The 20,409-nt window shown below is 43.6% G+C and overlaps 1 protein-coding gene across 3 annotated transcripts; it reads right to left on the reverse strand.

Moving 5' to 3' along the window:
• Window positions 1-889: 889 nt before the first annotated feature.
• On the reverse strand, window positions 890-18,898 carry LOC147641391 (WUSCHEL-related homeobox 8-like). 3 transcript variants are annotated; one of them, XM_086820963.1, is made up of 4 exons: window positions 17,818-18,897; window positions 17,226-17,732; window positions 16,619-16,802; window positions 890-1,349 (listed from the first exon to the last, which is right to left on the reverse strand). In XM_086820963.1, exons 1-3 carry the CDS (start codon window positions 18,125-18,127, stop codon window positions 16,651-16,653), a joined length of 969 nt encoding a protein of 322 aa, XP_086677089.1. In that variant the 5' UTR covers window positions 18,128-18,897; the 3' UTR covers window positions 890-1,349; window positions 16,619-16,650. The 3 variants fall into 3 exon arrangements, with proteins under 3 accessions (XP_086677089.1, XP_086677096.1, XP_086677095.1); XM_086820970.1 differs by lacking the exon at window positions 890-1,349 and adding an exon at window positions 1,634-2,005 and having other exon boundaries at window positions 17,818-18,898; XM_086820969.1 differs by lacking the exon at window positions 890-1,349 and adding an exon at window positions 9,536-10,097.
• Between the last annotated feature and the right edge of the window lie 1,511 nt (window positions 18,899-20,409).

The following is a 20,409-nucleotide window of genomic DNA, read 5'->3' on the forward strand; positions in this document are numbered from 1 at the left end:
GATATATCTATATCATTCTAGTATGTTTTTAACACAAATATCATCTTGTAAATAACAATGAATTACTTGAAGTTACATGTTACATCTCTTGGCATCTATGTCAGTAACCCTATAAATGATTGTCGATATATCCTAAAATTGACTAAGGTATATGTTTTATTGAGGAATATCCAGGTGAATATTGTCCTCCATCTTTTTCATTTCTAAGTTGTGTCCAGACTTGTCCTGTGAAGATTGTGCACAATGTGTTACTACACAAGTCACCAAAGCCCATTTTGACAAGAATGTATTGGCGTTGTTTGGACAATGTTGTTTCTGATAGTTTTAGTGACATAGGCATAAAGGAGCAATGTTGATGGTGGCTATGTTTTGAAGGGGATAAAGGAGCAGTAATGGGATCTTTTTTATGGAGGGAGGTGGGTTAAGGAAAAATGTGGGGAGGACTATGGTGGATGACACAGGTGGACGACCAATGTGGATAAGCATGATGTGGATATCTACTTTGACATCATATACATGCAGAATATTCATGTGGCCATTATGGACCATTGATGGGGCAATGCAATATTTGTATGGATAAGCCTTTTAGATGCTATGCACTGCCACTCGTGTCATCATGGCAGTTGCAAAGGCCAAGCACTACACCCACAGAACGTGCACACATGCCCAACTCATGTTGACAAAGCTATGTTAACATGAGGATAAGGATACAAACAATGCATGTTCAAGGCGTAATTCAAGGACCCATTCACAGTAGTATAGGCAATGACGTCATGTTGACATGGGATGAATGGTGATGTAAAATGTGATGCTATCTCATGGCAAAGAACTACGCCACAGCACTACTTGTTGACGCAAAATCATGATTAATAGCAAAACATTAATATGTGAGAAAACACTCATTTGCATTAATTACTGACTCCCCTTGAAATATTAATCTGTGGCAAAACACTTAAAACACCCAACATAGAGCCTTTAAACAGAGGGTGTTGTTCCACGGGGAGAAGAATCCTTCTCCAAAACTACTAAGCCTGAAGCTTCTCGTCTTCTCCTCACAACTGGACATCGCTTCCACTTCCTATGCTAATCCCTAGAGCTGATTGCTACATTCTGACAAACACCCCCTTAATCCACAGCTTAGAAAATCATCTTCGCAATGCTAGTTTCAAGCAAGAATGGAGCCTAGTAGAGCTTGCTCATTCACCTATCTCAAGCCTTCTAAGTTTAGCTCATAGCTTTGAAGTACCATCAAACCCATAGATTCAGATCTTACGAATCTCCTTGCTTCAACGCTTTCAATTGCTGAACCCACATTAGAGGTAGCAATCTCTCACAAAACATGAAAAAACCTGCAAATCCACAATAGAAAGCTTGATTCAATTGTCCCCGGGTTTGAACCTCTAGGCAGGTGCGCCTGATTTCAAACCAGGGTGGCTGCTGCCGGTGGTTGATGTGATGTTGCCCATCACAACCCCCCACCCCCCCCCCCCCCTCCAAAAAAAAAAAAAAAAGGTTTTTGATTCCATTGCATCGAAAAAAGAATTTATAGACTTCTAGTATAGTATCCAAAATCAAGTAAAGTCCCTCATAAAGTAGTGAAATTGGCTTTTAAACGAAATATTCACACAGCCTTCTACCCTTCACCCACTAGAATGTAGCTTTTTTTCTCCTTACGAGTTTACAGGACACATGCTATATTTACAATGATGACCATGGATCTTAGATCTTGCTTATGCATATCTATCTACTACAGATGTAGCCCTAATTATTGTATATTACAATGATGACCTTGGATCTTAGATCCTACTTATGCATACCTATCTACTAGTAATGCATACAAAAGGTTACTGGTTGTCTCCACTTGTGCATGCTCTAAGTTCTAATACACATGAGAGCTGCTCTGTCTTGCTACTTCACAAGTTCTCTGGTGAGCTCCAGATGCCTTGGTTGCCTGCCCTTGGTCTTGGTTCTCTAGCCCTTGGTATCGGCTTGGGAACCTCTGTATCTGGATGCCCAAGATGCCCCTTCTTTTTATATAGGGAAGTGATAGCAAGTCGGGTTGATCGTAGTAATCACGACCTTAGGCTAACTAAACGTCCTTAATTAGACAAATAGTGTCAATGCAATGCAATACAGCTATATTAGATGAATGGGTTTACAATGAGATCTAAATAGATCTATGATGCTGTCCTAGATGAATATCCTTCTCGGGATGAGATGGATGGGCTGAATGCTGAAGATGAGGACTGTTCCTTACTCCAATGCTGAGGTCCACCCTTCGATGCCGGCTTCCCTCTATGTAGGAGGTAGGAATGATGAACTATATGCTGAATATGCTGCCTATGGTGCTGAATATGCTGATTTGATGACTATATGCTGGATGAACTGCTGTCCCACTGACTTTCCCTTGTCTCCTGGGAAGGAAACGCTGAAGGGAATGCTTGGAACTGATGCGATGCTGTCTGTATGCTGAAACGCTGATGTACTGATGCTGAACTGATGAACAGATGATGAACTGATGCTCTCCTTGTTGCCTAAGAAGGAAATGCTGAGGAGAGGATGATCAATGCGTTGCTGATCTGAGATTAAGGACTGAATGGATGCGCTTCTTATATATATGCGTGAATAATGCTGGTCGGCCAGCCTTGCTGCTGTCCGCTGGTCATAACATGCTGTCAGCTAGTCATAAAGTGCTGTCAGCTGGCCATCATGTGCTGTCGGTTGGTGCTAACAACCCCGACCTGATGCAAATGAATGCCTTACATGCTCATGAAGGCTAAGGTACTAATGTTGGTGCTGAAACACCCCCATATACATGCTTATGCTGATATCTGCCTCAATAATACTTAGATGTCTTGATTAATGCTTGATGATGCCATGCCACTTGTACCTGATGGGTGTGCACGTGACATTCCCCTCTGCTAAACTGTTGCTAGGTGGTATACCTAGCAACCTTTCGTACCAATGTGACATGTGAGAGATTGATCGTAGTAATCACAACCTTAGGCTAACTAAACTTCACTTAATGATGTTTAAGAGATAGACAAATAGTGTCATGCAATGCAATTAGATGAATGGGTTTACAATGAGATCTAAATAGATCTATGATGCTGTCCTAGATGAATATCCTTCTCGGGATGAGATGGATGGGCTGAATGCTGAAGATGAGGACTGTTCCTTGCTCCAATGCTGAGGTCCACCCTTCGATGCCGGCTTCCCTCTATGTAGGAGGTAGGAATGATGAACTATATGCTGAATATGCTGCCTATGGTGCTGAATATGCTGATTTGATGACTATATGCTGGATGAACTACTGTCCCACTGACTTTCCCTTGTCTCCTGGGAAGGAAACGCTGAAGGGAATCCATGAAACTGATGTGATGCTGTCTGTATGCTGAAACGCTGATGTACTGATGCTGAACTGATGAACAGATGACGAACAGATGCTCTCCCTGTTGCCTAAGAAGGAAACGCTGAGGAGAGGATGATCAATGCGTTGCTGATCTGAGATGGACTGAATGGATGCGCTTCTTATATATATGCGTGAATAATGCTGGTCGGCCAGCCTTGCTGCTGTCCGCTGGTCATAACATGCTGTCGGCTAGTCATAAAGTGCTGTCGGCTGGCCATCATGTGCTGTCGGCTGGTGCTAACAACCCCGACCTGATCCAAATGAATGCCTTACATGCTCATGAAGGCTAAGGTACTAATGTTGGTGCTGAAACACCCCCATATACATGCTTACGCTGATATCTACCTGAATAATACTTAGATGTCCTGATTAATGCTTGATGATGCCATGCCACTTGTACACCTGATGGGTGTGCCATGTCCAAAACTGCCCAACTCGAGCCATACTCTGCCCGGTACTTTTCCTAGAAGGCACCTGCAAGTAGGAAGCATGTCCCCATGGCAGTCACATGGGTGATGCACGTGACAGCAACATCGGCCAATACGCTTTGCCAAGATGTGATACTCAGGGTTTTTATTCACAACATGCATCAAAGACATTTATGGGGCAGCTCTATGGGTCGCAAGTCAACAGGTTGATCCGACAAGGGAGCGGAGGGAGCTTGGTACAAATATTTTATTACACCTGAGAGCTGGAGACATAGGAACATACTATACCATACTCCATTATCCAGCATACTACAAGATTCAAGGATGCAGCCGTTGAATGTCCAAAGAGGGGTTTGGTCATCCACAGTAATCGAGTATGAGGATTGTCGTATGTCCAGGGAAGGGTTTGATCATCCACACAGTCATTGACCATGGGAATTCAACATAAGCTGCTCTCTGATTTGTTAATATGGAGAAAAATTCTCACCAAAAGACATACTTACAAGCCCAGAAGACTACCAAGCTAGATATCGAATAGATGCTCAATTAGAGGGAAAAGCTCATAGCACCTCACCCTACATCCACTACCTTGGAACATCACTGTGACCCCAAATGAGGCACCAACAAAAAAGTAACTAGGATAGACAGGGATCATGGATCTGTTTTACGTACACATCGAAGTTGTCTTCCAAAGATTAGAAAATGGCCACCCTTGTAAACCCATTGCTTGTATAGAGATTAAGCTTGCAGCCTCAGCAAAGGAACATCTAGCTTGAACTCACTAGGTCAACACAGTGCTTATTTGGCTAGGTAGATCAGCAGCCATGTAAAAGCAAGATGACAAGAATTGAAGCTTCCACCTACATGCTACATTACAAGCCGGAGGGAATGTCACAAAATCCCTAATTTCTCATAACATGCAAAGCATGTTAACCCTGGGCACGCATATGTATTATGGATCATGTGGGCAGGGCCCATATGGAGTCCAAGGGCATGACAGGATGTTTTGGATCCTGGGCAAGGCCCATCGAGATTTTTGGATGGTGCCAACGTGGATTTTTGGGTCTTGTATGGGTGGAAATACTATAAAGACTAAGCAATATCAATGGTACTTGTATGGAATCCGACCATCTACATAGGGTGTACTAGATGGCAGGCAATATTTTTGGAATGAATAGAACTGATGGGTAATTTTCAAAGTCTACATGTGCATATGCATATGTGATGCATGTTTGAACATTATTTTACATTGTTTTCTTGCATGGACTGTTGGGATCCGGAGTCTCATGTGTGTGTCCCCTCAAGTGTGAACCCATGTTGTGTGTCCAGATGTGTGTGTGTGTGTGTGTGTGTGTGTGTGTGTGTGTGTGTGAAAAACTGGACTAGATTTTGGGCCCTTTGGTCCATTTATCATATAAGAAATCAGCTACTCTTTGCCACACAAGATATTCTCTGTTTTGCTTTCTTCAGGAGATTCCTTCTTTTATCTCTTCAGGATTCTTTTGACCTTGGAGATCTTCCCTTGCATCAACTACAAGTGTTCTTTGATTCCTTTTGAATTTTAGCTGTCTCATAGTTGGATAGCTGGGATTTCTTCAAGAGATCCCTTCTTTTATCTCTTCGGGATTCTTTTGATCTTGGAGATCTTCCCTTGCATCAGCTATAAGTGTTCTTTGATTGCCATAGCTGGGCTTGTAACTTACCTCATGTTTTCTATATTTAGATTGCGGGTTTTCTCCTCCATTTGTAGATTTCCCACTAGTAATGTAACGTATTACCCAAAAAAAAAAAGTGTGAGAGAAAGGGAAAGAAAAGGAAAAACTAGAGCCAAATGCATGGCAAACACCTAAGAAAACTGTCCCTCTTAAACAAAGCCCTATTGTGCCTTGTAATTGGATAGAAGGAACCTCTATAGCAGGGCAAACTTCTGAGTGCATGAAATCTGGGGTAATGTTACGAGTGTGGGCAGAATGTGGGCTGTAGTTGTGAGGGGTGACCCCTTGTTTGCCCACACTGTGACTAATCTTGATGTATCTGCTGGCACTGACACTGTTTTACATGCAAGTAATATTCGTGATGATATTCCAGATTATACATTGCATAGTGATACAGGGAGCCAAGCAACCATGCAAAGTGTGTTAGGATTTGTCCATCTTAGTATGAGGGAACCGGCCCTTTTTTTATTGGCGCATATGTATTTTTCTATGATTTATGCTAGTCACTCATGGCCTCCTTTATAAAGGCCTTCTCCTCTCATCACTCTTGTATCCAATCCCAAGCACACATTGTAAGCCTCTTGCTAATCACTAAAGTGATCTTGTCAACAACCTCTCTCTCTCTCTCTCTTTTCTTTTGTCTATGCTTCCGCCTATGCATACTCCAACATGGTATCAGACGTCTAGGTCCCAACTTCCATCATCTGCATCATAGTTGCCAGGTGTTTCATGAAACGCGTTTCATAAGCGTTTCTTTCAAATCCCAGACATTTCAAAAACGTTCCATACAAAAAGGGGGGATATAGGCCCCAAAATTTATATATAAGTTTATACTAGTAAAAAATATGTTGCCTTCCCTGCAAACAATATTAAACATGCATCATTTGCACATTAAAACATGTTTACAAGTTTTTTAAAAAGAATCTGGGTAAAAAACGCTTAAATCGTACAGTTCCCAGGTGGACACGAATGAAACGTGTTTCATTCATATGAAATGTTTCGTTTCATTCAAACTGAATGAAACGCATTTCATTGCAACTATGATCTGCGTTTTGATCCCCTCCTCTCTCTTGTATTTCCGGAAGCTGTAGGTGGCTGCGTTTTCTGCTGAATCTGTGTTTTCTTCCCCGATTGCCTCTTCGCATCAGCGTTTTTCTCCTGTGGAGCTCTTGCCTCGTGCAACCCCTGCAAGGCGACAAGTTGCAAGTGGAAGGTGGCTGCGTTTTGCTTTTCTAAGCATTTTGTAACATGCGGAAGCTTCAGGGGAGATCGGTAACTTCAATGCTCAGAAATCAGCACACTTTTCGCGACGAAAATATCGCACAAAACTGAATATGGATGTGCAGAAAAGAGAGAGAGAGAGAGAGAGAGAGAGAGAGAGAGAGGACACAGTATTGGGTCCCGAATACCCTCTGTAGAGCCCCCACCACGAATGGTGTATTTGCTTTTATTAGAATGATGCAAATCTGAAAATAAAAGACTAAACCTGAACCTTCTTGGCTGAGGAGGATCCTCTGCCCTTGACCTTCAAGTCTTCACCCTTTGCGTTAGCTTCTCTTTGGCTGTCCTGGCCCTTGAGTTAGCTCCAGCACTTGGTGAATTATGAGATGAAATGAACTGAAATATACCTTAAGTATTTATACCCCTTCAAGATGCTGGTCTGCTGGTTGCTTTTCTCTCCACAACTTGCAAAATAGCATTTAATGCTGAATAATGCCACCTGTTCACACCAACCCGGCCGCTAGCTTTCCCATCGCTTCTGTCCAAGCTGATTGCGCAGCCCTATGCTCTGGCCGCCTACAGTCCTGGCTGCCCTATGGGCTAGCTGACTGGCTAGGCTCACCCAAATGCATGTCGGCTGCCTGGCGGCTGGCCAAGCCCTCTTGGGCTGGCCGATAGCCTGCCCATCCCCTCCTTGGGCTGGTGGGCAAGTCCTAGGGCTTGCCTGGCCCCCTTGGGGTGGCCCATAGCCTTCCCCGTGCCCAGGCCTGATGCCTACCTACATCTACACAACCGTCTATCATCTGGTCGCAGACCAAACATACAAAACAACTGACATCATTCCCGAGAGAGACTCACAGCGCGGATTGGCACTGTTTCATGTGTAGGACAATGCACACCTGACCTTGGCACATGTGCAGGACAATGCACACCTGACCTCGGACGACTGGAATGGAACCCTAGCTGACTCGTCCCGGACTAGGCTCACATGGGACTAGTTTTCCACCCCAGGTCCTGCACCTTCTGTACAGATACGTCTAAGTGGCATCCAAGTGCGGGATGCACGTGACACATTTTCTGTAGTGACTGGTGGTGTAGTGGCTGTTTTTACAGTCAGGACAGCATCTAGAGGTGGTCTATTTGTGCGTGGTGCAGCCCGACAAGCGGCCTCGACAACCTTGCTTCTTCCGCGGCTTCCCCTCCCTTCGGTTGGGTCTTTCCGGTGCTGTTTTGCTGCTGTCCAGCCCCTTTCTCTCTCAGATTTGAGAGGGGAGTGATTGGTCCTCATGCCTTGCTCCATTGGAAAGTGCTCGAGAGAAGTCTTGGAGTGCTAAGATTTGTTTTTTTTTGCAGCGTACTCTGTTGCTGTGGATATGGCTCCCCCCCCCCCCCCCTCCCCCCCCCATATGAAAAAGGAGGACAAGCTGGATGGAACCAACTATGCTAATTGGAAGCCGAATCTACGGGTCTGGTTTATTCATAAGGGCTTGTGGGAGATTGTTCAGGGCAATGAGAAGAAGCCCAAGCGTCCTCAAAACTCGAGGCGTTGGACCCAAGTTCAAGAGGATGAATTCCTTGTGGAATTACAAGACTGGGAGGGTCATGATTCAAAGGTGCACTCAATGCTTGTGCGGACCATTACGAAGGAGGTCTCACTAGCCATGCAAACTCTTGCCAATGCACATCAACTTTGGTACATGTTGCAGGATCTCTATGCTCGAGATTCCTCGATGAGGGCAGTTACTCTGCAAGGGCAACTCTACACTTTCGAATTTTCTACTGGTAGTTCGATGCAGTTGTTTTTAGTGAAGGCCAAGGTTATCCATGACCAGTTATTGGCAATGGGTGATGCCTTGTCCTCTGCTTAGTTGGCTGCACTTATCCTCACAAAGCTTCCTCCACAGTACGATGTGGTTTCTCGGGCTTTGCGGTACCAGGTCATGGATTTTGATGACCTCAGCTCCCTTCTCTTGGAAGAAGAGTCCGTCCTCGTTTCGCAAGGTAAGGTCAAGGTGTCTCTTAATGGTCACGATCAAGCCTTGCCTTAGTACAGAAGAAAGGTCGGAGCCACTGCTACTCTTGTGGGAAGAAAGGACATTTGTCTAAGGACTGCTTGTCCAAGAAGAAGGACGAGGTCAAAGACAAGACACTGGACAGTGATTTAGATGCTTCTAGCTCCCAAGGCAATTCCGGCCTGGGTGGTGTTCTTCTCTAGTTATACAGATAGTTTCCCCTTGGACATGATGTGTTCACAATCCAATGTTGGGGGATTATGGGTGTGGTTTGTCCGACAGCTCATCATTCTATATACTTGGAGGTCACTCCACATTGGTGTGGGACTTCAGAGCCAAGCAAATTTCTTTGATATTCACAGTGGCATTTTGTAAATATGTTTATACCAATCAAATGCTTTACATATAATGTGCAAGGCTGTGATGCAAATAAATGGAGGGTCCTTTGGTCTTATGTAAATACTATGCATCTACGTATAGTTTGTTTGCAAGAGCCTGACAAAGCATGCTTTTGTTGGTAGACATGGGGTTTTATTTGGTTATCACATCTTCTATGCGGGAAAGCAAGCTTTTTCTGGTACTCTGATCATGGTTAGACATGAACTTCAACGTCAATTGGCATACAATGATCCCAATGGCAAATGGATTGCTGTGCAATATATGATTGCTAGTGAGCTGCATGAATTTGGGAGTGTCTATGCCTCGCAAACTTCAATGAGCACGGGTGCAATGTGGCAGTCAAATGCATTTACAGGGGATTTTAACAATTCACCTGCTTATGCTGACAATTCGTCTCATCATTCTCATACGATGTGCATTGAGAAACAAGTGTGGGATCAAACCTTGACTCTTTTGCATGCATGCGATTGGTGGACACATCTCATGCCTCATGAGCCGGACTTTACTTTCCATCATAATGCACTTACACACACAGACTACTAGGCATGTTTGGACAGATGGTATCTTCTGCATGCTGCCCAATATGACACATATACCTGCAAAATGTGGATTGATCATAGATTGAGGCTTTCGGATCATGCGCCAGTATGGCTTGGGTTATATTTTGGTATGTCGATCCATGACTGTACTTTGTATGACAAAAGGTTACTGATGGTAAATAACACTTATCTATTGCATGCGCTTTATACAGATGGTACATGTCGTTGTCCATCCTCTTATGCTTCACATGAGAGAGGATTTGGATGTTGCTTGATGTGGTTTTGTGATGCACATGTAGGCCGTCATTCACGATTATGGTAGATGGTATATGGAGGAAACTAGGATGCCGATGGCTCATGCAAAATCAGCCCTGCAAGAATACACTGAAATTAGCCGATTGCGACCTTTGACAGTTGATGAGCACCAAAATATGGCATAGGCCAACCGTTGTCTTGACCAAAATGATGCTTGCAAGTAACAAGTGGCAAACTCGAGCTCGACAAAAGCCGCCCTTTGACAAAGGCTGTTCTTCCAAATCCTTTTTTAAAAATTTGCACATCCAGACAAAAGCACTCTATTGCAAGAGTGAAACTATCTAATGGAACTTGGACATTTAACAAAGCACAACTTGCTAATGTTTGTCATCACTAATTCGCAAACATGTTTGCTGCCCCTTAGCCCTTCTCAAGAAGTATTCCATGCACGTCATGAACCCCTGCAGTATGTTCAACCTATAGTCACACCACATGAGGTAGCTAATATGGATGCATCTTTTACTAAGGAAGACTTGGATGATGTTCTCAAAAATTCTCGGTAAATGGAAGTCCCCAAGATGGGATGGGCCTACGATGGAGTTCTTTCATGCATTTTGGGATGTTCTAAAACAGCCCATCCTCTTAATGGTCAATTATTGCTAGTCTATTGGACAATTAGTATGGCTTTATCCAAAAAAAGGCAAATTATAGCCAATGCTTATATAGGCATTGAATATGCCAAATAAATGCACCAGGATGTCCTCATTATGCAGGTGGACGTAACTAAAGCCTTTGATATTGTCCAGTGGGATTTAATAGCACAAGTAATGGATAGAATGGGATTTGGGTGAAAAATGAAAAATGTTGTTTTCTGGCTATATCAAGAAGGTACAACGAAATGCATTTTGAGAGAACTTTCAGCTCCCTGGAAGTTAGGCAAATCTGTCAGACAGGGCTATCCTCCCAGTGCCTTGCTATATGCCATTGCTATCCACCCGATGCTCATGTACATGGATAAGCTGTCACAAGATGGCCTGCTACATGGAATTTCCATGGGAGATGGAAACAAGTTTGTGGCTCAAACCTATGCCAATGATTCTTTCTCATCACCAACTTGCTCAAGGGCGTGAAGACTGGTCGTCAGAAAGTGTCCGTCACGTACAAGGCTTCAGAGGCATTTCAGGCAATGAAGAAAGTTGCCTTTGAGTCACCAGTTTTGAAGTTGACATCATGGGATGATCCTTTCGAGGTGATTACCGATACCAGTAGCCTAGCCATTGGAGCTGTTTAACAGTAAGATGGTAGACCGGTGACTTATTATATACCTAGATGAATCCAGAAACAAGCCCAAATTCACCTTTTAGAAACGTGCATGTTATATACTCATGGTAGTCAACCCACAAGACTATGTAACTATCAACTCCATTATGCATAGTATGGACTAGATACTACGACATCCCCACTAACATCATCAGTGCCCAATAGTGGGTGTAGAACTCTGTATCAAGATATGTTCTCACACACACACACATACACACACATAAGAGCATATATTCACACAAAGCCCTTCGTACTGAGTTTCTGTCAAACCTCCGGAGATGCAGGGCAGACTCAACCATCATGAAGCCTAGCAGTAAGGGAAGTAGCAAATAGAAAGAATTAGTACAGCAAATAAGTAGTTGATAGGGAAAATGCACCGCTAAAGATAGAAAGAATAAGCATAATATCAACTTCCGCAACTCAGACGAAAACTTCACAATGTCAAATTTGCATGTCCGCTAATACGGCTGAATTATATACCTAGATGAATCCAAGAAGAAGCCCAAATTCACCTTTTAGGAACATGCATGTTATATACTCATGGTAGTCAACCCACAAGACTATATAACTATCAACTCTATTATGCATAGTATGGACCAGATACTACGACATCCCCACCAAGCCTAGCACTAAGGGAAGTAGCAAATAGAAAGAATTAGTACAGCAAATATGTAGTTGATAGGACAAATGCATTGCTAAAGATAGAAAGAATAAGCACAATATCAACTGCCGCAACTCGGACGAAAACTTCACAATGTGAAATCTGCATGTCCGCTAATACAGCTGAATTATATACCTAGATGAATATGTCCATGGTAAGAACAACCCCGTTGCCGATGCTCTTAGTTGAAAAGGCACAATCCAAAACATTGCGGGAGTCCACTGTGCTTGTGCTGGAAATTCAAGGCAAAGACTTGAACAACATGAAGCCACAATATCCGGATTCAGAAGAGTTCGGGACTCAATATCAGTTGGCGCTCAATTCAGAACCAGACCACTACAATATACAAGATAGTTGGTTATTTTTCAAGAACCGTCTTTGTGTACTAAAAGAAAAGCGCCAAGTTCTTCTCCACGATGCCCATGATTCTCTTGTCGGAGGTCATAGGAGTATCAACAATACTTTGGAGAAGTTAAAGAGGTCATTCTATTGGCCTAAAATGCGATGGGATGTCTACCAACACGTCCAATCATGTCAGATATGTCAAAAGGTGAAAGTTCCTCATACGAAACAAGCAAGGTTACTTCAGCCTTTGCCTATTCCAAAGGAACCTTTTCACGACATCAGTATGGACTTCGTAGGCCCTCTTCCCGCCTCAGCTGGATCTAGAAACACACAGTGTATGACAATTGTGGACAAATTCAATGAGTTTTGCATGCTTATTCCATGCAGAAAGCCACAGCTAAGGACATAGCTCGCTTGTTCATTCGGTTTTGGTACCCCATTGGTGGTTTGCCACCGGACAATCACATCAGATAGAGATCCTAAATTCACGTCCCATTTTTTGTGTGACACTCCCACCCACCCTCTCTTCTAGTCTTTCTAAAGGAGGCTTGGGCTCTTGGAGGTGATGGCTTCTAGAGTTGACACTTTCTTCCTGAGATAGTATGCTTCTTCTATTTTCAGATTCCCACCCTCCCTTCCCTTTCTTTCTTCTTTCTCTTGCTGTGCACAGCTTGAGAGGAGGTACTTTGCTGTTTTTTTTACAGCCCACTTCAGTAAGAGAAGGATTCTTTGTCAGAAGACAGGGCTACTAGAGTATTCTCTGCTCCCGTTACTTCTCCATACTCTTGTGCACTGCAGCAGTGGTGCTTAGCAAGTTGTCAACAGACCACCTGAGACAGAGGAGGATTATTTGTTGGTAGACATGGCTTCAGGAGACCACTTCTCTACAGCCATTCCTTCTCCTATCTCTTCTCCCGCTCCATCACAGCTACTCCCGCCGCTCCACAAGTGGTTCCTATTCCCAATCTTTCCTCTCTGAGTTTCTCTCATCCATGTCTTGCTCCCACCCCTACCCACATACCATCCTACAATCCTCCCCAAGTCAGTGACTCCATGAAACTTACAGCATCAAGATGGACTTTCATCCCCAGATGGACTTTCCCATGCATATTCATGCTTGTATCTGACTCCATATGAAGCCCTGCATTGGCATATCTTAGCAGAGATTATTCCGCATTTTTTCTACCATTTTTTGGTATTTTTTAGGCATTTTATAGCATTTTTTTGCTACAGCCATGCTGTCGGCCTGCTACAGCTGACCGACCAGCATACTGAGGTAGTATAAAAGGGTTGGCTCCCTTTTCCCTCATATTATCTCTCTTTTAAGCTTCTGCAGTGATAGGCAGCATCTACGGGACCTCCCTCATGCTGCTCCACGTGATGTACTACCTTTTTTGGTGATATTCAGCAATGATCGTCTTTTCTCCTTTATGCTTGCTGTCCATAAACAATGTTGTACAGTTCTTACAGCATTTCTTTGTGGGTATCATAGCATAGTACCCATTCTTTCAGGTCCACCCTTGGAATGCTGGCTTTCCTCTATGTAGGATGTAGAAGATGACTTGAATGCTGACTATATGCTGAATGTTGAGTGCTGGATGCTGAACTCTACTAAAACGATGAAGAGATGATGGAGATGATATGAACTAAATGATGCCCTGCCTTTTATATGCTATAATGATGCTGGTCAGGCTAGTATGCTGTTGTCAGCCAGATGACTGGACCATCACAACATCAGCGCAAACATTTATACACAAATAGTATCTTTTTATAGGAATATTTGTCGTACGCTGTGACCACATTGTGAGCCCTGAGTCTAGGGACAATCAGGCATGAGCTACATAGGTCAATCTCCGAGCCATAGAGGTCAATCGAGAGTCAGTCCTCTTAACCCACTCCGAGAATTTATCAGATAAAGCATGTAGAAGTCTAGCCTTAGCAGTAGGTATGCATTAGGTTCATAAGCATAAGCGTTGCATGCCTATGGGCCAGCTAAAGGGCCGGCCCTTGGCTTCATCAGCCTGTCCAAGGGCTGTTCACAGCCCTGGACAGCAGTATGGGCCATCTGATAGACATCTCTGGAACTGGCCGACAGCATCTGCTGGCCAACCAACTCCTCCCAGGACTATAAAAGCAAGTTCATTAGCAATTCAAGTAGAAGATATTCATCCTATCTAGTATCATCTCCGGGCAATCATTGAAGATCCTCTTTAGCATTCAGCCAGCATGTGCAGTCCTACAGCTATCTGGACTTGCATACGTGGCCCGAAGAGTCTTCTGCAATGCCTCAGATTGGTGGATACTCAGTTGACGTACGGTCTTCCTCGTCCTTGTGTTCGGCAGTCATATCGCTTGTTCTCAAGCATTGTCCAGCATTCTCCAAAGAAACAATATAAGCAAATACTCCTGCCTACAAGGCGGGGGGGCCGCCTTCAGTAGGTATTTGGGACCATATACGGTGTCGTTTACTTCACTTTTATTCCCTTCTCTCTCTCTACTCTATGAATTGGATGCTAAAGATCTCACCACATAAAGGTATAAAGAAGGCCCTATTGTGCATTACCACGATCAACCTCAATGCATGTAACATCCTATCTCCTCAATGACCACCAAATGTTGGCAAGAGTATAGAGCTGCACCAAGACAAGTCCGCATCGAACCCAGGTTCATGCCAATCAAAAGAAGGTGGTCCTAGCACAAGCTTTTGCGCATGGAAGAAAAAGGGACCGTCTACAACCTTCCATACATTGACGGGCCCATACCACTCACCAAAATGGAGATGCGGCTCCAAATGAAGAATTTTAATGATCTCTACAGTCTACTTCACCAAGGTCCCCAATCCAACTATAGTGGCCACATGCCGATACCTCCAGCTCATCATCCCCATCCTTGAGGAGGTTTCCAAGAACCCATGGACAAGCAAAGAGCACCTAGTCTTCGACCTCAATGAAGGCCCCAACTTCCGCCATCAAATAGATCTCCATGGCATGGTCAAATAGTTCCACCGCCACAGGGTGGTCCACCTTCTAAGACATGCCAGATACCAGATTCTCGAAACCCTTTGATATCATGACCCCCATAGCCATGGAGCATTCCAGTCTAACAACAGAGTGAGGACGCGATGGACGAGTTAGTGCACCTACCTTGGGGAGTTGTATTGCGACATATGCTTATACGTAGTGTAGCATGTGAACAGGCACTAACTCCAGGGGCACCTTTGTCCTCCGTGTTTTCCCTTGGACATTTTGTATGAAAGGACACTTAGACTAGGTTTATTATTATCACTTGTACTTGTCACTTATCATATTATTGTGTGAACTTCTCCCTCTCTCTCTCTCAATCAATTTGCTTCCTCCGTGTGTGTGTGAGAGAGCTTCCATTGCCCCACAAACCCTAACACTAGGTTCCTATGAGCCAACATTCGGTATCAAAGCAGAGGGTTTCTGTTGTCTTAGGGTTTCTATTGTTTTAAGATTTCTGCTCATTTTAGGGATCCTGCAGGGTACATAACAACACTCCCTGAATCTACTTGTGTAGTTAAAATCAGCAACCCCGAATTTAAGAACTGTACACCGACCAAATCCTAATTGAGTTTCATCTACACACATGTGTTCGCTCTACTCTGTACATCATCTCTGCAAAATTTGAACCTGTTTAGAGGTGGTCTTACAGTGCTGACGTGGCAGTTTGTACCTGCACACACAAAATCGAAGCTACAAAAGTTACCAAAATTTGGGGCTTCTCTGATTTTAAGGTCCCTGAACTTCTCGGCATTGGCTATCTGCCCACAGCATTATTCTGGTGTCAACAAATCGCATCTATAAGTGCAAAATCAAGGCTTTTTCCCACTCTTTCCTTCAGTTTCTTGCAACAGGTTTGCGCAAGACAAGTACAGGTGACTGAGTGGCAGTTTGTGCTCATTGTGCCTGTCATTGCACATAAGTGCATATTATCCTTTCCAATATATACCTTTTAACACCTAGCAGGCTCTCAAAGATGGAGGTAGGCAACCTCCCCACCATTACAGAGTCAAAAATGAAAAGAAGGATTGTCGAGCCTGTCACAAATATCGTTGTCCAATCCAAGCTGAAACTAAGAAAACTAGCAGCAATAATACTGGGTGCACTATGCAGAAGAGATGTCCTTTGAACTATCTTGAAGCACAAAAATGAGAAAACAAAAATGAGAGAGAGAGAGAGAGAGACAAAAAAAAGCTTAATTCTTTTAAGAACATGGCTGTGAACAAAGCAAGAAAATCCTCTATGATCCCGATTGCCCAATGTCAGTATCTAAATAGACTGAATCATTTACCATATTGTGTAAGATTGTCGATCTCAAAAGTTTCAATGGCGAATCTCAGCACAGTTAATCATCATCGGCTTTCCTTCGAATTCCTGTGATACTGAAGGTCCAGTAAACTCTGCCTTGCTTTCAGGCACAGACAAAGGGATGTCCCATTGTGTATGGTCAATTAAATCGCCAGCTTCAGACACACCTGTCAGGAAGCAAAAAGGATTCAGCAATTCCCCCTCTCCATGAGAAAAGCTGTTATGGACCTTGAGAAAGTTGACCACAATATGCACTCATTTGAATAGCTTCAGTGAAAAGTTTGTGATCAACATTGTAATATTTCTTTAAAACTAATGGGGGAGCCCAAGGCCAAGAGTAAAATCTTGGAAAGAGCAAATACCTAAATAGGGTTTTCAGAATATTCTATTTATAATATTTTGTGAGGATTGATACAATCCTCACCATTCACTTTGGTAAATTAGACCTACAGTGTGGATTGAATTTATGATCACACTTCTCCACCTTAATTATTAATTATATATATGTGCGGCTATAGAGTTAGATGAAAGTGAATAGCAAATGGATAGAACAGGACAAGGGTTCACAGAAATGTGGTGATTGTACCCACCATGGCCGTCAATAACAGCTCGACTGTAAGAAGCGGCAGTGTCATCCACTTGTACATGCATTTGAGATGATTCCGGCAGCCCATAGTGACGCTCAGCACTATCAACACTTTGAAACACCCTGCGGCAAGCTATGTGGGCAGCATCAAAACTGTCATTTGAAAAATCCCTTTCAGTCTTACCCTTCTTCTCTTCTGGCCAATCAACATCTGTGTCAAGCTCAGATTCCCCATTGTTAGACCCACCCAGCTGCTGTTTCCTTTTAGTCCGGGCTCTTCGGTTCTGGAACCAATTGTAGACATTGGTCTCCGAAATCTGACCGTGCTGGCTCAGGTCTATGGTGATCTCCTTTATCCTCTGCTTGTTTGGCGTGCCACTCTCCTGCTCGAAGAGCCTCTCCAGAATTTGAAGCTGGGTTTGACTCGGTGTCCATCTCTGCCTGGATGTCAGCTTGTGTCCCATAGAATGGAGAGAAGAGTCATAGGGGATTGATTGGCCCAACCATAAACCTGTGATTGGAAAACACATCAAAGGGACATCACACACAGCCATAGTGCTGCAAAAGATCGAGCACTAGCACAAGTGAGATCATACCTGATGCCGAGCTCTGCTGTGCCATGATCGCCTTGTGCATCTCCACTAGCTGTTGGCAAATGGTTGCATAGACAGAGATCTGCCTCCTGAGAGTCTCCAGCTGCTCATCAGTCATCACCACTTGGCCATGGGGGGTCATGGGGTAGACTAGCTGCTGCCGATTCATACATGCCTGAATGCCTGCATCTGATTGGACCACATGAGGCATTATGGAAAAGGGAGCCATGCATACATTGGCATCCACAGGTGGCACCTTCATTTGGGCGGCTGCCACCGACATATCCTGAACTGCCCTGATGTCCAGCTCCATAGAAGCTCCCACTTTCTGCACAATGGTGAACCAACCTGCTTCAACGCAATTTAGCCCGACACATGGAAGCCTTCCCTCAATAAGGCGCTCTCGCGAGGGAGAAAGGCGTGTTTTGGGGGGAAACCGAGTGGGTAGGTAGCAAGTTACATATTCGGACAATAGGACCAGAAATCGGTCGTGTGGGAAGAGAGAGACAGAGAGACGTGTGCTAAGGAAGGGAGGAAACACTCAAATGGGCACGAAGAGAGAGAGAGGGGGGGTATTAACGTCGGTAGAATGCAACACGAGGGCATATAAGAGAGAGAGAGAGACCGACAGAGACAGAGAGAGAGAGAAGGGGGGAAGGGGCGCCCACTTAATGAAAGCACAGCGGAAAGAAGAGAACGCAGAAACAGCCCAATTTAGAGATAGAGAGGGAGCGATCACTCAGGAAGAGAGAGAATCTGTGTGAGAGAGGAGCGCCCGCAGAGATATGTTCGTGTGAGAGGTGCCAAAGAAGAAAGACAATGCACCAGTGAGGAAGAATGCACCTGCAGAGAAGTAGGCTAGAAGATCGGTAAACAAGCAGGAGAGTGAGGAGTCGAGGATCCTCGGACGTGCGCGATAGATTTGTGGAAAAGTGCCCACAAAAAGAAAGAGGGAGAGAGAGCAGCCAATTGCCATCATCTCTCTCTGCACGCACTCCACTACCAGCCGCGCACATGCGCCCACAGACGGCGACAGAGCCCATTCCAGATTCCACCACCACCATTGACCATAGGTAAAGTCCACTGTCCTCTCGCTCTCCAGTTCTAACCAGTCTCTCTCTAACAAGTTACAACCTATAACTCTTCGTATCGTCTCTTTCTCTTTATATACGCCGCGTACCTACACTTACCTAGTACAACAACCCTTCTCATCCATATATCTATCTATTACATATTAACCATGGACAAGCAAGGCACAAAGAGAGGAGAGAAAAAAGAAATCTTCTATTTTTTAAAAATAAGAGGAAAAAATCATATTGATTGATTCTTTGTATTCCGACTTCCATTCTTGGGTTTCGCTTCTTAATGTCTTTTACATACTACACCAACAAGCGGGTTGAGTACTAGTATTTATTAACAAAGTTCTACGAACTATTCGAGATCTTTTTTGTTTTGAAGTTGACACTAAAGGCTTGTGCATAACGCACATTGCTCTCTTTAGTTCTGAAAGTTGACACTAGATGCTTGTGCACATTGCCCTCTTTTGTTCTAAAGTTGACACTAGATGCTTGTGCACATTGCCCTCTTTTGTTCTGAAGTTGACACTAGCCTTGTGCACATGTGTCGTCAAGAGGACTCTTGGAAGTTGGCTCTCAAGTCTCTACCTAGCATAGAAACTTTATTTTTTGTCTTTTAGATAGAAGAAAAGCAATGCCTTGTATGATAATCAATGAGCTATAACAAGTAGGCCCTCTCGCCTTGCCACATCTTAAACCTTGATTGCTTTTTAAAACAAGTAAAAAACAAGTGACTATAGCATGCCATCATGTAGGGGAAAATGTAGCAAAATAGGTCGCCTTGGTTCACAAATAATGAAATCAGAAATCCTAAATGTTGAAAATAATGAATAAAAAGTAAAAATAAGAAACTACAAGTATTTGAAGGGGGAAGAGAGAGAGAGAGAGAGAGAGAGATGAATCCCTCAAAAGAAAAACCTCTTAAAGATTATGTGGTCTCCCCTCCCTACGCCCCTTTATGTAGAGGCATGGTTTGTAGTTTAAACTTCTTCTTGACTATAGAGGCTTACGCAATTGCTATTTATCCACTCAATTGTTCCAAATGTATGGTTCTCTTGATTTACTTGGGGTGTGTTAAAACAATTTATCAGGACATAAAGTATAGAAGGGGGTAGTAATGTTATATCCCTATTTGGTCTTGGGTTGAATAGGAGGTACAAGCTTTAATCGACTATTAAGGTTAGTGCCTAAGTGTTAGGAGAATGCACCTGATGAGAAGCTGTATTGTAAATATAGCACATTAAGCACAATATGGCATATCCATTGCAAGTATTGTAAATATAGCACTATTAAGGTTAGAGCCTAAGTGTTAGCAGAATGCACCTGATGAGAAGCTGTATTGTAAATATAGCACATTAAGCACAATATGGCATATCCATTGCAAGTATAGTTCAGGCAGTTCATTATGGTTGCATTTAGCTATTTTTTTTAATCCCTAGGAAGCTGCTATTTTAAGAACTTTCTACTTAGGAAATGAGAAAAGCGAATTCCAAATTGAAATCTTAAGCACAACATTACC

This window comes from Cibotium barometz, chromosome 2 (assembly GCF_041138505.1).
Source record: "Cibotium barometz isolate CiBa-2024 chromosome 2, ASM4113850v1, whole genome shotgun sequence".
Lineage (NCBI taxonomy): Eukaryota > Viridiplantae > Streptophyta > Polypodiopsida > Cyatheales > Cibotiaceae > Cibotium > Cibotium barometz.